This window comes from Marmota monax, unplaced genomic scaffold (genome assembly GCF_021218885.2).
Source record: "Marmota monax isolate L192 unplaced genomic scaffold, Marmota_monax_Labrador192_F-V1.1 WCK01_AAM20220418_F8-fsc00041, whole genome shotgun sequence".
Classification (NCBI taxonomy): domain Eukaryota; kingdom Metazoa; phylum Chordata; class Mammalia; order Rodentia; family Sciuridae; genus Marmota; species Marmota monax.
This window is the reverse complement of record NW_026695238.1, coordinates 15,031,167-15,043,409: the sequence shown is the minus strand read 5'-3', so window position 1 is coordinate 15,043,409 and position 12,243 is coordinate 15,031,167. Positions and strand designations below refer to the sequence as shown.

The 12,243-nt window shown below is 58.5% G+C and overlaps 2 protein-coding genes across 4 annotated transcripts in view; one reads left to right on the top strand and one right to left on the bottom strand.

Annotated features, from left to right (window-relative positions):
• Ngef (neuronal guanine nucleotide exchange factor) overlaps positions 1–3,556 on the top strand; it is a 91,041-nt gene extending 87,485 nt beyond the window's left edge. For all 3 annotated transcript variants that reach the window (XM_046439773.2, XM_046439772.2, XM_046439774.2), the window contains 3 exons: positions 595–674; positions 1,313–1,417; positions 2,602–3,556. In XM_046439773.2, the coding sequence (XP_046295729.1) occupies positions 595–674; positions 1,313–1,417; positions 2,602–2,792 (376 nt within the window). In that variant the 3' untranslated portion in view covers positions 2,793–3,556. The remainder of the gene's footprint in view (positions 1–594; positions 675–1,312; positions 1,418–2,601) is intronic.
• A 2,274-nt stretch (positions 3,557–5,830) lies between these two features.
• Snorc (secondary ossification center associated regulator of chondrocyte maturation) lies at positions 5,831–12,063 on the bottom strand. Its single transcript, XM_058577471.1, has 3 exons — positions 11,679–12,063; positions 6,076–6,258; positions 5,831–5,978 (listed from the first exon to the last, which is right to left on the bottom strand). Exons 1-3 carry the CDS (start codon positions 11,749–11,751, stop codon positions 5,869–5,871), a joined length of 366 nt encoding a protein of 121 aa, XP_058433454.1. The 5' UTR covers positions 11,752–12,063; the 3' UTR covers positions 5,831–5,868.
• Between the last annotated feature and the right edge of the window lie 180 nt (positions 12,064–12,243).

Below are 12,243 nucleotides of genomic sequence, written 5' to 3'. Positions count from 1 at the left end.
TTCTGCCCCAGGGCCACAGCTTCGGGTGTGGGCCAGTGTGGGGCAGCTCGGTGTGCAGGTGCGCTCCCTCGGGGCTTCACACTCAGGCCAGCCTGAGAACTGGGTGGATGACCAGGGGACCGCCCTCTTCCTCCCTCCGCCCCTCACCCGAGTGTCTTCCTGTCCATCGCTCCCCTCTGAGCTGCCTGGACAGCTGCCTCGCAGCCCAGAGCTCTCACAGGACCCACGAGACCAATGTGGGAGGGACGCTCCCTGAGCCGTGGGCCCAGCGCTCCTTCCTGGCCACCCGGCCAGCCTGCTCCCTCTGCAGCTGCCTCGCCACTCCCACCAGGGTCCCCAGGGCTGGGGGTCCCATTAGCCCTCCCCACCCTGCTGCCGCTAACAAACCACGGCTTCCCCGAGATGCCTCAGATGCACTCTAGGGAGTGACTCCCCCTTTCTGCTGGGCTTTTTAAATGCACCCCGTGAGGAGAGCCTCCTGGGAGCTCCTCCTGTCGCAGGGCATTGGCCTGCTGGGAAGGCTGGGGCCACACGCTGGGTGGGTCTGCTCTGCTCTGCTCTGCGGTTGGGGCACCATCCTCTTCCCTGTGCCAGGAGTGAGATGAAGCGGTGGATGACCTCGCTGGCCCCCAACAGGAGGACCAAGTTTGTTTCCTTCACATCCCGGCTTCTGGGTGAGTGCCGGCCTGGCAAGTGGCCACTGCGGGGGCTTTGTACTCGCTCCCTGGGCCACAGCTTCAGGCCTCGCACAGGGCAGGAGCTTAGCACCACCAAGGTGCCGACCCCAGCTTCGCCAGTGCTGGACGGTCAACATAAAGATAGCAGTCACTGGGTCATAGGTGACAGGAACCACGGGGACACCAGGAGGAACCTGGGCCCAAACTCCAAGGCTCTTTGGGGGTTGCCGGTTATTTGGAAAGCATCTAAGACCCAAAGGTGTACGAGCCCAGCGCCTCACAGACTAGCCACGGCTCCTGGCTGTGACCTCTTGTCCTGAGCCCCCAAATCACCTCCAGGGCCACACCCTGGGGTGCCTTCTGAAGCTTCAGCTGAGCACCGCCTCACATTTGGAGGGACCCTTCCTCCGGTGTTCTCTCCCAGAACTCCTGGCGAGTCGGGGGGTGTTGCCTTTGGAAGCAAGCCCCCCTCCCCCTCGGGTGAGCCCCGTCCGTGGCTGGGGAGTTCACAGTCCTGTATCAGGTGGGGCTCAGCCACCCACCGGCTGCAGGGCTGTCCCTGCCAGCCACTGCTTGCCGGGGTGCAGGTGTGGGGCCGCGATGGGGACACGCCATCCCCCCTCTCCTCCCATCAGACTGCCCGCAGGTCCAGTGCGTGCACCCGTATGTGGCCCAGCAGCCTGATGAGCTGACACTGGAACTGGCTGACATCCTGAACATCCTGGAGAAGACGGAAGATGGTGAGGCCCCGGGGTCCCCAGCCCTGCTCCTCTCCCAGCCCAAGGGTTTTTTTTCGGTGTCTACTTTCCTCCCCAAAGTGAGGTCCCACTTCACCCCTCCCAGCAAGCCCAGCCCGCAGGCATTCTGCGGCCCCCTGCCCTCGGACGTCTGGCTTCAATCCTCCCATCACAGTGGAAGGGAGGTGAGCAGAAGGCCATGCCCCAAGCCAGGCCTCCAGGGAAGCCTGTGACCACTAGCCTCGGGGCTCCCTGGGGGCCAGGACCCCCCACACACACACACACACAGATGACATCAGCACCGAATGAAGTTCCTTCCCAGACCCTGCAGAATTCAATTTTATTGAATTAATTTAATTATTTACAGTACTGAGGGTTGAACCCAGAGGCTGTCCACCACTGAGCCACATCCCCAGCCCTTTTAAAACTTTTATTTTGAGACAGGGTCTCTCTAAGGCACTGAGAATCTCCCTAAGCTGCAGAGGCTGGCTTTGAACTTGTATTCCTCCTGGCTCAGGCTCTCAGTCGCTGGGATCACAGGTGTGGCCACTGTGCCTGGCTCCCCTTCCCCTGTTTCTCTGCCCAGGCCAGGCGACCAGCCCATCCCGGGAGGCCTCCTCCCTCAGGCCCCCTCTGGGCCCCATTCCAGATTCCTTCTTCAACTGAATACACACCTGCCCAAAGGTGACCTGCAGAGAGCATGCCCCAGGCCCCCCAGAGCTGGTGGGAATATGCCCCCAGGCCCAGGTTGGGGGTGGGGAGAAGGGGGCCGAGCAAGCAGTGGGGGAGAGGGCCAGAGCACTGTGACTCAAGTGTTACCAGCTCAGAGGCCACTCTCAGCTGGTTATAGTGGCCTTTGGGAGGCTGAGGCTCTGAGAGGAACTGACCAATAAGAAGGTGACCTCCGGGTCCAGGCTTGGGACATGGACTCCAGAATGGGCTCCTGCGTCAGTGTGGAGCTGGTGTCAGAGCCTGCAGCCTGGTCCTCTGCATTCGCCTCCTGCCTTCCCCGCTCACGGGGATGAACGTGGCCTGAGCACTCAAGCCGGGTGTGCCAAGCTGCTGCCCTCTGGGAAAGGCCAGCTGGACTCGAGTCCCTCAGCTTTGCTCCCTACACAGACAGGAGCCTTAGCTGGGGGAGCTCCACCCAGGCCCCGGCTCCTGACCCTGCTGCCCCTCCTCCTCAGGGTGGATCTTTGGGGAGCGCCTGCATGACCAGGAGAGAGGCTGGTTCCCCAGTTCCATGACTGAGGAGATTCTGAACCCCAAGATCCGCTCTCAGAACCTCAAGGAATGTATCCGTGTCCACAAGATGGATGACCCCCAGCGCAGCCAGAACAAGGACCGCAGGAAGCTGGGCAGCCGGAATCGGCAATGACCCCTGTCCCAGGCACTCACCTGCACAAGGAGGGGCGGGGGAGCAGGCCTGGCTGGGACCCTGGCAGACAAGGAGGCCCTGGGAAAGGACAGACTGGCACCTCCCCAGGGGTGCGGCAGGAGGTGCGCACGCTGGTCCCTGCCCATGCGGTGAGTGTGCCAGTGTCCCCGCCCTCGTTCACTCACAGACTAGCAGCAGCTGCCTCCCCTGGGTCTTCGTGAAGGAGTCATGTTGTGAGCAGTACATACACCACCTCCCTCTCTTACCTCTTAGCGGGGTTGGGGGACAGGCATGCCCAGGGATCACTAGTGTCCCTGAGCCCGGCGTCCCTGGCAGGCCAGGCGGAGGGTGACAACTGTCAGGGTTCCCTGCACTGCACGTGCCCTTCCCTACCTTGAAAGCCGTTAGAATCTACCAGACACACCTAGGGGCTGCCTTTGCCTGACGGAGCTTGATGAGCGGCCCTTGGTCTCTGACTCACGGGTCTGAGACCAGCCGCCTCTGTCCTCCTTCCCCTGCCTCTGCCGCCTCGGGCTGCACGGCCAGGCCCTGCTCCGTGGCAGGCCTGCCCAAGCTTGGCTGGGGGTCCATGTCGCCTCCGGCTCCTTGATGGGCTGGATATAACTTGTGTCTTCTGGCCTCTTAAGGAGCCCAGGTGTTTTATGGAATGAATTGGTCACTGCATCGTGTATGGTTATGGTTCTGAGAAAAGCAAATATCATTTTTTTGGCTGCATTAAAAGAAGCATCATGTATAAAATATAAGAAGCGAAGGTCTATCCTTTATTATCTGGGTGCACACAGGAAGGAGGCATTTGGTTCTGGCCCGGGAGATGGGAGCACCTTTCAAGGCCAGCAGGGGGAGGCATGTTCCAAAGGATCAAGTCTTCAAGTCCCTGAGGAGGCTTCCAGGGCAGGGGAGAGCAGCCAGGGTCAGGTCTCAAATGGATGGGGATTTGAGCCTCCACTTGTGGAAGGAGGGAAGCAGCTGTCAGAGGGAGTGGGGGACATCTTTACTGCATGGAATTGAGAAGAGCTTTGCAAGATCACAAGGGCAGTGAGGTGGTCCCCAGGTGGGGGGAACTCCCCACCTGACCCAAACACTAGTTTTAGACTTCTTCAAGCCTTCAGTAGCAGCCAGTTACCAGGGGCTGCAACCTCGTCCCTGGCCTGGCTGGCCAGCAGAGCTACCTCATCCCCACCCCTGATAATGTCCCCTGAGTGTCCAGGGTGTATGCTGGGACCAGGAACACTCTGCCAGGACGAAGAACACTAGAACAGGCCTTGGAGTTAGAGCCAGTGGGACTTCCTAGCATCTTCCCACAGGCCACAGTGGGGGTCTTTGGCCTTTCTGAGACCTCAGACCCTGGGAGCATGTGTCACCTGCAGCAATGTGGGCCAGCTGCGGGGCAGAGGGCCCTGGGCGCAGTAAAGAGATCTAGCTCTTGGGGCCTCTTGATGCACCCCCACTGGGAGCACCTACACCAGGGTCCCCCAGGAGTGGGCAAGGGAGGGGGCCTCTTTCTGAGCCCTGGGGTGGGGGAGGGGACAAGCTAGGGCCTGGAGCAGGTGATCACCCAGGCTTTCTGAATCTGGAAACAGCATATTGAGTTGGATTATCTTCTCCATTGAGGATTTTGGCTGTTCAAGGTCATGTGGAATGAAATAATTTCAACAGTTTCATGAAAATTTATAAGCAGACCCTTTTAGCCCATGATGTGCTCTGGGGAGACTGCCAGGAGTGGAAGTTGTTCCGCAGGCTTCTATGGGGTCTGCCCCAAGTGTGTGAGTGTGGTGATGGTGCGGTTCTGCCTCCAGAGTACCAAGGAGAAACAGGTCTTGGCAGGAAAAGGTGCCCTTGGGGGCTCAGGGAAGCCAAAGAGGCCAGTTTTGAGAGAAAATGGTTTTAAAAGGGAGGGTCAGGGGGTAGGGGAGACCGCTTCTCTCCAGCACCCCTGCCCAGGCCTCCTCCAGCTGCATAAACCACCACCAAGGGATGGCTTCTACCTGCCACTTCCATGCCCAGCTCCCACAGCCCCAGGGTGGGCTAGAGTTGTGCTTCAGACCTGTGTGCCCAGAGCAGGCCACTGTGAAACCTCTCCAAATGATCAAAGCTGTTTCCTGTTAAGTGTGGAAGACAGAAGGCAAGACAAAGGACAAAGTTCCAGGAGTTGGGGGGAAAGGCGATTGGATGGACAGACAGCCTTATCCACACTCCCAGGTTCCCACAAGGACAGCTGAGCTTGGAAAGGCCAGCCCAAGGGACTCTTCAAGTCCCTGTTAAATGCAGTAAAACCTCACCCAGGCCTGGGGGTGAGGCTGGGGAGTGGGAACAGGGGTGATAGCACCCAGCTTCACTCCTGGACCCATTCTACTCCTGGGGCTACCTGGAGGAGGGGGATTCCCAGGACCCTGAGGGCCTGGGGCTGTGAGTAGAGATGAGATCCCTCATGTCCATATCTAAGTCAAATGATGGCATCGTCACCCCAAACAACCTGGCCTTTGGGAGCCTGAAAGCCCTCCACCATCCCCTGGATCTCTAGAAGCAGGGCTGCGGCTGGACAAGCTCTGTAGCACAGTTCTACCCTGTCGGCCTCAGCTTCCCTTAGCCTAGGTCTCTCCCGGCCCAGCAAGGGGGTGGATGTGGGAACCTGCCCCAGGTGCTACGGAGACCGGAGCCGGGTCCAGGGCCCAAGAGCAGGAGAGCTGCCCGGCTCCTTAGCTTGCTAAGCTCGCTTGCACTAGAGCACCCACCACCGGCGGCCCCGCTGCGCGCACACAGCGCCCTGTTCTGCGCGCGCTCTCCAGCACATCACATGCACGCGGGCTCGGAATCGCCGCGCACACGTGAGCATGCACTGGCGCACGTGGCCACCCGCGCACGTGTTGCACGCCTGCAGCCCTCCACCCACGGCGCAGCACACGCGGCGCGGACCTGCGTGCTCTCTCCGGCTCTCGCGCGCACTCTGCCACACCTCCACGCGCTCACACTCACGCGCGGGCGCACGCGCAGACACAGGGCGCTTGGGGAGTGCAGCCGAGTCGCGCCGCAAGCGGTCGCGGCTCATTTATTTGCTTCAGGAGGTGGAAAACTTTCTCAGCGCGACGACCACTAGCGCCAGCACCACGCAGGTGGCCAGCAGGGCGGCGATCACGATGGCTGCGATGGCACCGGGCCCCAGCGAGCCTACGGAGGACGGAGACCGCATCAGTCCCTGGCCCCAGCCGCGGCCGCCCTTCCCTCCGCTCCCCTTCCCCTCCCGCCCTCTTCCCCAAGCTTGTACCGCCGCCGTGGTCCAGCCGCTCCCGCGCCGTGCTGTCCTCTGGGCCGGGCACAGAGGTGGGAGACTGTGCAGCGGTGGCTGCAGGCTCCTGGCCAGGGCTGGTACTCTCAATGGGGCCTTCTCCCGACGGCAGCTCGGCGGGTTCGTTCCACAGTGTGGGATCAGGCTCCTGCGGACCCTCGGCTGCAAGGTCAAAGACAGGCGGTGGAGCCAGGTGGCTGGGCCCACTGCGCTTTGGAGTTCCCCTCCCTGGTCGGTCAACTCAAGGTGCCGTGTGTAAAGCTCTGAGTTCAACACTACACTGGCCTTCCCATTTCACAGGCAAGCAAACTGCAAAACTCACCCCCAAGACTGGGAGGCCATGTGTACATTGGTCCAGATGCCTGCCAGGGGCCGGGAGCCAGGCTGCCTCCAGAATGTGAGGACAGATTGATGGGGGTGGGGGTGGGGAGACCTATGGGCCCTCAGAAAGAGACTGAGCCTGGGGCTGGCAGGGTAACTTCAGGGCCGTGGAGGTGGGGTTCATGGACTCAAACCCCAAGACCTCCTTCACCTGAGGAAAAGACTGGGAACCAGGGTCCCTACATACCCTGAGACCCTCAAGGGTTCCACTGCCACAAGGAGAGGCCCATCCAGGCCCTGCCTGATACAGGTGACCCTGCTCCTCCTGAGCCTGACTGGGGCAGTCCTGCCACCACAAGGCAGAGGGCTACCCTCCACAACCAAGACTGCTGTCTCCTGAACAGGGAGGTGGAAGAGGGGAGGGGCGGCCAGCAAGGAGGCCCACCATCAAGCCAGGCTCCTGCACATCAGTCCCTGGGCAGCTTTCTGCAAGAGCCCTTCTCTGCTTATGAGGTTGGAGTCAGCAGGGTTGGGGGAATGCAGGGACCCCGGAGAGCAGGAGGGAGACAGCCTTAATCCCATAGGGAGCACAGGATGAGAGGCCTGGTAATGATCTTCTCCTTGGGCCCCAACCAGCCTCACCACCCAACCCTCAGGACCCCGGTGGAGCTCCAGAGCAACACACACCGAGGGCCCACCCACCTTGCCCAGGAGGGAGGCCTCCGAAACCCAGTTCAGTTTAAGGCCAGGATGGCAGGCGGGCTCCAGGCCTCTCCTCCCAGCCTTCATCCCACAGTGAGGCTTCAGCAGAGTCAGGGCTGCCATGCCCTCCTGATAACTGGGACGGAACTGTGACCCAGAGACAGCCCCCAAGCAGATCCTTAGAGCGAGCTTATTGGATGTTGTGTCACTATATGCCATCGAATTGACTGCAGCTGTCTGTGGCATGGGGACCATTCTTATTCCTTTTCAGGAGCAAGAAAGCCAAGGCTCAGGTTGAGCTGTGGGGTCACGTGGTAAATGGTCTGCAGCCCTGGACAGTGTGCTGAAGGCTGCACTTCCTGTGAGGCTGCGGGAAGCTGCAGTTCTGTTAACAGCCCTGACAGCAGCCTGTAGGTTCCTGGGCCCTTTCATGCCCAGGAGCTCTATCCCTGGGCACTCCCCGGGCCCTGAAGGCCTCACTGGGGCGAGCTCACCAACTCCAGGAGAGGGGTGCTCAGAGAAGACACAGGGACCTCTGGAGCTTCCTGCCCATCTGGGGCAAACCAAGAGGAAATGTCAGCCAAACCCACACTTAGGGTCAGTCTTAAAATAACTGGGCCCTTCAAAAATGTCAGGGTCAGGAAAGGCAAAGGAAGGTGGAGGACTTGTTACAGATTATAGAGGAGACAGGTAAACAAAGGTGTGTTCTTGATTGGGGGGGCAGGCCTGAGGTAGAAGATATTTGGAATCTGTGGGTGGAATCTGAATCGGGCTGTAGCTCAGGCTCTGTCAGTGTCCCTCTGGTTTTAATTGCGGACTCTGCTTGTGTAAGACAAGGTGCACGTTCTTAGGAAACATTTGGGAGCAAAGAGGCATCATCGTCAGCAACTTCCTTTCAAACCATTCGACATCCAGGAAGCAGGGGCGATGCAGCAGAATGTTGGTATTTGGTAGATTTAGGTGAAGCATCTACTGGAGTTCACTGGATTATTTTTTTGCAACTTTTTGTGAACTTAAAATCTTTTCACCATAAAATATAACCAGGTCCCTGGCTCCCCAGACTCTGCCCCTACCACCTCCTCAAAAAGCCTGGTCTGGGTCAGTTGTGAGGCTCAGCTTGCAGGCAGGGACCACTGTCACGTTCCTTAGGGCTTCATCAAATCAGAACCCTTTTCAGAAAAGATCAATGGCAGTCAGGTGTGGTGGCTCATGTTGGCAATCTCAGTGGCTCAGGAGGCTGAGGCAGGAGGACCACGAATTCAAGGCCCAGACTCAGAAATTTAGCAAGGTCCTAAGCAATTTAGTGAGACTTTGTCTCAAAATAAAATAAATAAATAAATAAAGGCCTGGGGTTGTGGCTCAGTGGTAGAGTGCTTCCCTACATGTGTGAAGCAATGGGTTCAATTCTCAGCACCACATAAAAAATAAATAAATAAATAAATAAAAGATATCGTGTTCCTCTACAACTAAAAATATTTTTTAAAAATAAAAATGGCTGTGCTGGGCGTGGTGGCATATGCCTGTAATCTCTGCGACTTGGAAGGCTGAGACAGGAAGATCGCAAGTTCAAAGTCAACCTCAGCAAAAAGCAAGGCCTTAAGCAACTCAGTGAGACCCTGTCTCTAAATAAAATACAAAATAGGGCTGGGGATGTGGCTCAGTGGTCAAGTGCCCCTGAGTTCAATTTCCAGCACCCAGTAAATAAATAAATACGGCTGTGAATGTGGCTCAGTGGTTAAGCAACCGTGGGTTCATTCCCCAATTAAAAAAAAAAAAACAAAAAAAAAAAAACCCACTTGGTGGTCTACCTCCCAGAAGACCCAGGGCTGAACTGCCACACTGGTGTCTGGCTGCCACTCTGGCCCAACCTTGAAGATCATCCTTTGAGGAGGGGGAGGTGACCCAGCTAGGCTTCCCATGTTGCAGCCAGGAAGGGCAGGGTCTGTAGCCTCAAAGCTCCCATGAAAGGTCCCAGACCGTAGGCATGCGGGCCTTAGGCTCCAGGGGCTAGGCAAGAAAAGGCCAGAGTGTGCCCATTGCTTGGCAAGCCCTGAGGTCTGGGGTTCACAGACTGCCTGTCTGCCCTGAGAAATGGACAAACCGCTGGCCCTCTGCTTGTTCACCACATGCCCAAGACAGACTGGCAGGCAGGCACCTCCCTGACCCACCACTGTGGCCAAGGCTCACCTCTGATGCTGGGCATCTGACCAGAGAGGCCGCCCAAGGGCTTCTGGGTACCAGGCCCAGCCGACCTGGGTGGTGCCTGCTGGCCTGGGCCAGAGGCTAAACTCACCCCAACCCACCAGCAAAGGAAGTGCAGCTGTGGGAGCCCCGTGTGCCCGTCTCCACCTGCATTGCTCTGTTACAGGCAATTGCCTGTCCTCCCCCAAACTGGTGCTGGGAAGCTGTCAGCCAGTTTGCCCCTAGGAGGCCCTGTCAGAGGAGGGTGGAGATGGGCAAAGAAAAGCCACAGGGACCAACAGGAGCACACAGCACAGCCTGCAGTCCCCCCAGTTCAGAGGACTGCCCAGCAGGCTAAGTGACAGCGCGTGAGGGTGGGGAAGAGGAGATGCGGAGGACTGTCGCCTTGGCAATGGTGGGACCCAGAACTTCAAGGACGGAGTGAGTGATGGCCTGGGCCTCCATGCTGGGCCGAAGCCAACAGGGACGGTGGGGGCCTGATGGTGCTGCCACAGGCCTGGGCACCTCAGGCTCCCCCAGTTACCCTGCCTTTCAGTAAATAAGTTTGTTTAACACTCCATCTGACCACAGGGCCCCAAGGCCAGGCACTGTGTTCACAGGCGGCCTTTGTGCGGGGCCATGAAGGCCCTTTTCATCCCTGGCCTGGCCTCCTGCCGGCTCAACCTGGCTCACTCCCCCACCCCAGTGGCTGCAGCCACTGGCTCCTGGCAGAGAGGACAGCAGACTAGCGCTCTTTCCCCTCCTTCTTGCCACAGGACCCCAGCCCAGGAAAGTCAGGGGGCCTGCTGGGCCTTGAACACATCTGCTCAGTTTCTATCTAGCCCAGAGCCAGATCCCAGAGTCCCCAAACATCCTCCTTCCCAGAAGGGTCAGAAGAATAGCTAGAACCCCAAACCCTGGGCAGATTGGTATGCTCTGGCCCCTTGCCCGTGGGGCCTGCCTGTTGGTAGCACATGTAGAAGGAAGAGGGAAGTGAGGCCAGGTGAGATCCTGGCTGTCCCCAAAGCCCACCAACCCCTGTGTGTGCACAGTCTGACCTAGACTGGAGGAGGCCTGGGCTGGGAGAGCCAGCAGCCCCAGGCCACAGGGAGGTGGGCTCAGTAGTTTCCCTAGGGTGGGGGCTGCAGGGATCTCAACGCTAAGGTCCAAGCAGTAGGAGACACCTCCTACACTTAAGGTTACTTCCCCCAACTCCAAGGCCATCACATGGGCTCGCTCAGTAGGCATCTCTCCTACCACCAATTGGCAGGGCACTGCCCAGCCTTTGAAGAAAGTCGCTCTGCCCGAGACCCAGGGTTCCAAGGAGGGCCTAGAGGTTGGCGGTACATTCCCTCAGCATCTGCTGAGTGTTGACAGGACGCTAGGTCCATCCCGAGAGCTCCTGTGTCTGACTGTGAAGCTCCCTGGTCCCTGGGGGAGGCTAGTGGTGGTCGTCTCGCCCGCTGCGGACAAGGAGAGGGCAAGTGTGGAGAGGGTAGGGACAGAGCCAGAGGCGACACCAGCAGGCCACCATCATGCAGGCTTCCCAGGGTGGGGTGGGGGTCACATCAGCTCTCCCCAGGCCACGCTTTCACAAGGGAGGTCACTTTCCTCCTTCAAAGATCCATGACATCCCCAAAGCCCAGGCTTCAGGGCCTTGAGACACTCTGGGTATAGAGGCAGGTGCCCTTTAGCCAATGGAGGGAGAATATTTCTTCCCAGAGCAAAGCCAGCCTCTGCCCATCTGCACCTTTTTCTCAGACTCTGAAGCCAGCCTGGACCAGTCCCTCCCAGTGCAGGCCCAAGAGAGCCGTCTGGGGCTTTTTTCTTGCTTGCCCCAGATGGGGACATTTTGGCCTCAGTTCAGAGCCTAAGTCCAGCATCCTCAGTGAGATCTCAGGTCTTTTGCCCTCTCTGAAAGTTTTCCCAAGATGGAGACATGACCTGAACCTTCACTCTCTGAGCACTGCAGAAGACCAGCCGGGAAGGGTTTGTGGGACTTGAAAGGTAACTAACAGGACTTTGTGGACTTCGGCTTGGTGACTGGGTCTGTGACCCCTCAGCCACTTGCTCTGTGCCCGGTACCCTCTCCTACCCCCCATACCTGAAAGCCTTCAGATGTTTGAGTGCTGGAGTAACCCTCATGTCCCCGTACAGATACATGTCCTGACCCTGCTCCCCAGGTTACCCTCCTACCTCAGTCATTGTTCTTGTGGTTGAGACACCTATCCTGTGCAGATGCTCCTAGCTGGACTCTGACAGCTTCCAACAGTCACCCAAATGCCCTCAACCCAGGGGACACTGAAGAATCTGGCCCCAAGGGGGTTCTTGACCCCTGGAGGCTGATGGCAGCTGAACCAAAGGCCTGCACTCCTTACCTGTGAGCACCGCAGGGGCCAGGACCCCAGAGATGAGCAGAAGAGCCACGCGCAGGGCCAGGAAGGATGCCATCCTGGCGGAGAGTGAGTGTAGTGCGTGCTGGGCGAGAGGACTGAGCCGCTGCACTTTAGCAACAGGAAAGAGGCATCAAAGGGCTGGGAAGGGTTTTCATCAATGCAAACTCTGTCCTCCTGGGACACCGTGCCCGCCCCCCACACACACTCTCTCGCGCACACACACACACACATACACACACACAGCGAAAGCTCACGGAACAGACCTGGTCTTCCAAACCCAGAAGCAGCCCCACCCTTGGAGAGGGAAGGAGGAAATTGCTCTCTCCCTCTTCCCCCCGCCATCTGTCTCTCTCTCTCTCTCTCACACACACACTCTCTCTCTCTCTCTCTCTCACCCAAGTGAGGAAACAAGGATACACACCTCCCACACATATTTCTCAGCCACTGGAAGTGAGAGGTTTCCATACTTCCTGGTGCAGAAGAATCACCCAAGGACCTTAGAAGCACATATGCCCCAGCCGCCATGCCAGGGGCTCGGGTGAATGTG

Coding starts and splice junctions, on each gene's coding strand:
- Snorc (XM_058577471.1), bottom strand. CDS start 11,751: ATGGCATCCTTCCTGGCCCTGCGCGTGGCTCTTCTGCTCATCTCTGGG. Junction 6,259..11,678: donor GGCCCCTGCGGTGCTCACAG/GTAAGGAGTGCA, acceptor TTGACCTTGCAG/CCGAGGGTCCGCAGGAGCCT. Junction 5,979..6,075: donor GCGGCTGGACCACGGCGGCG/GTACAAGCTTGG, acceptor CGTCCTCCGTAG/GCTCGCTGGGGCCCGGTGCC.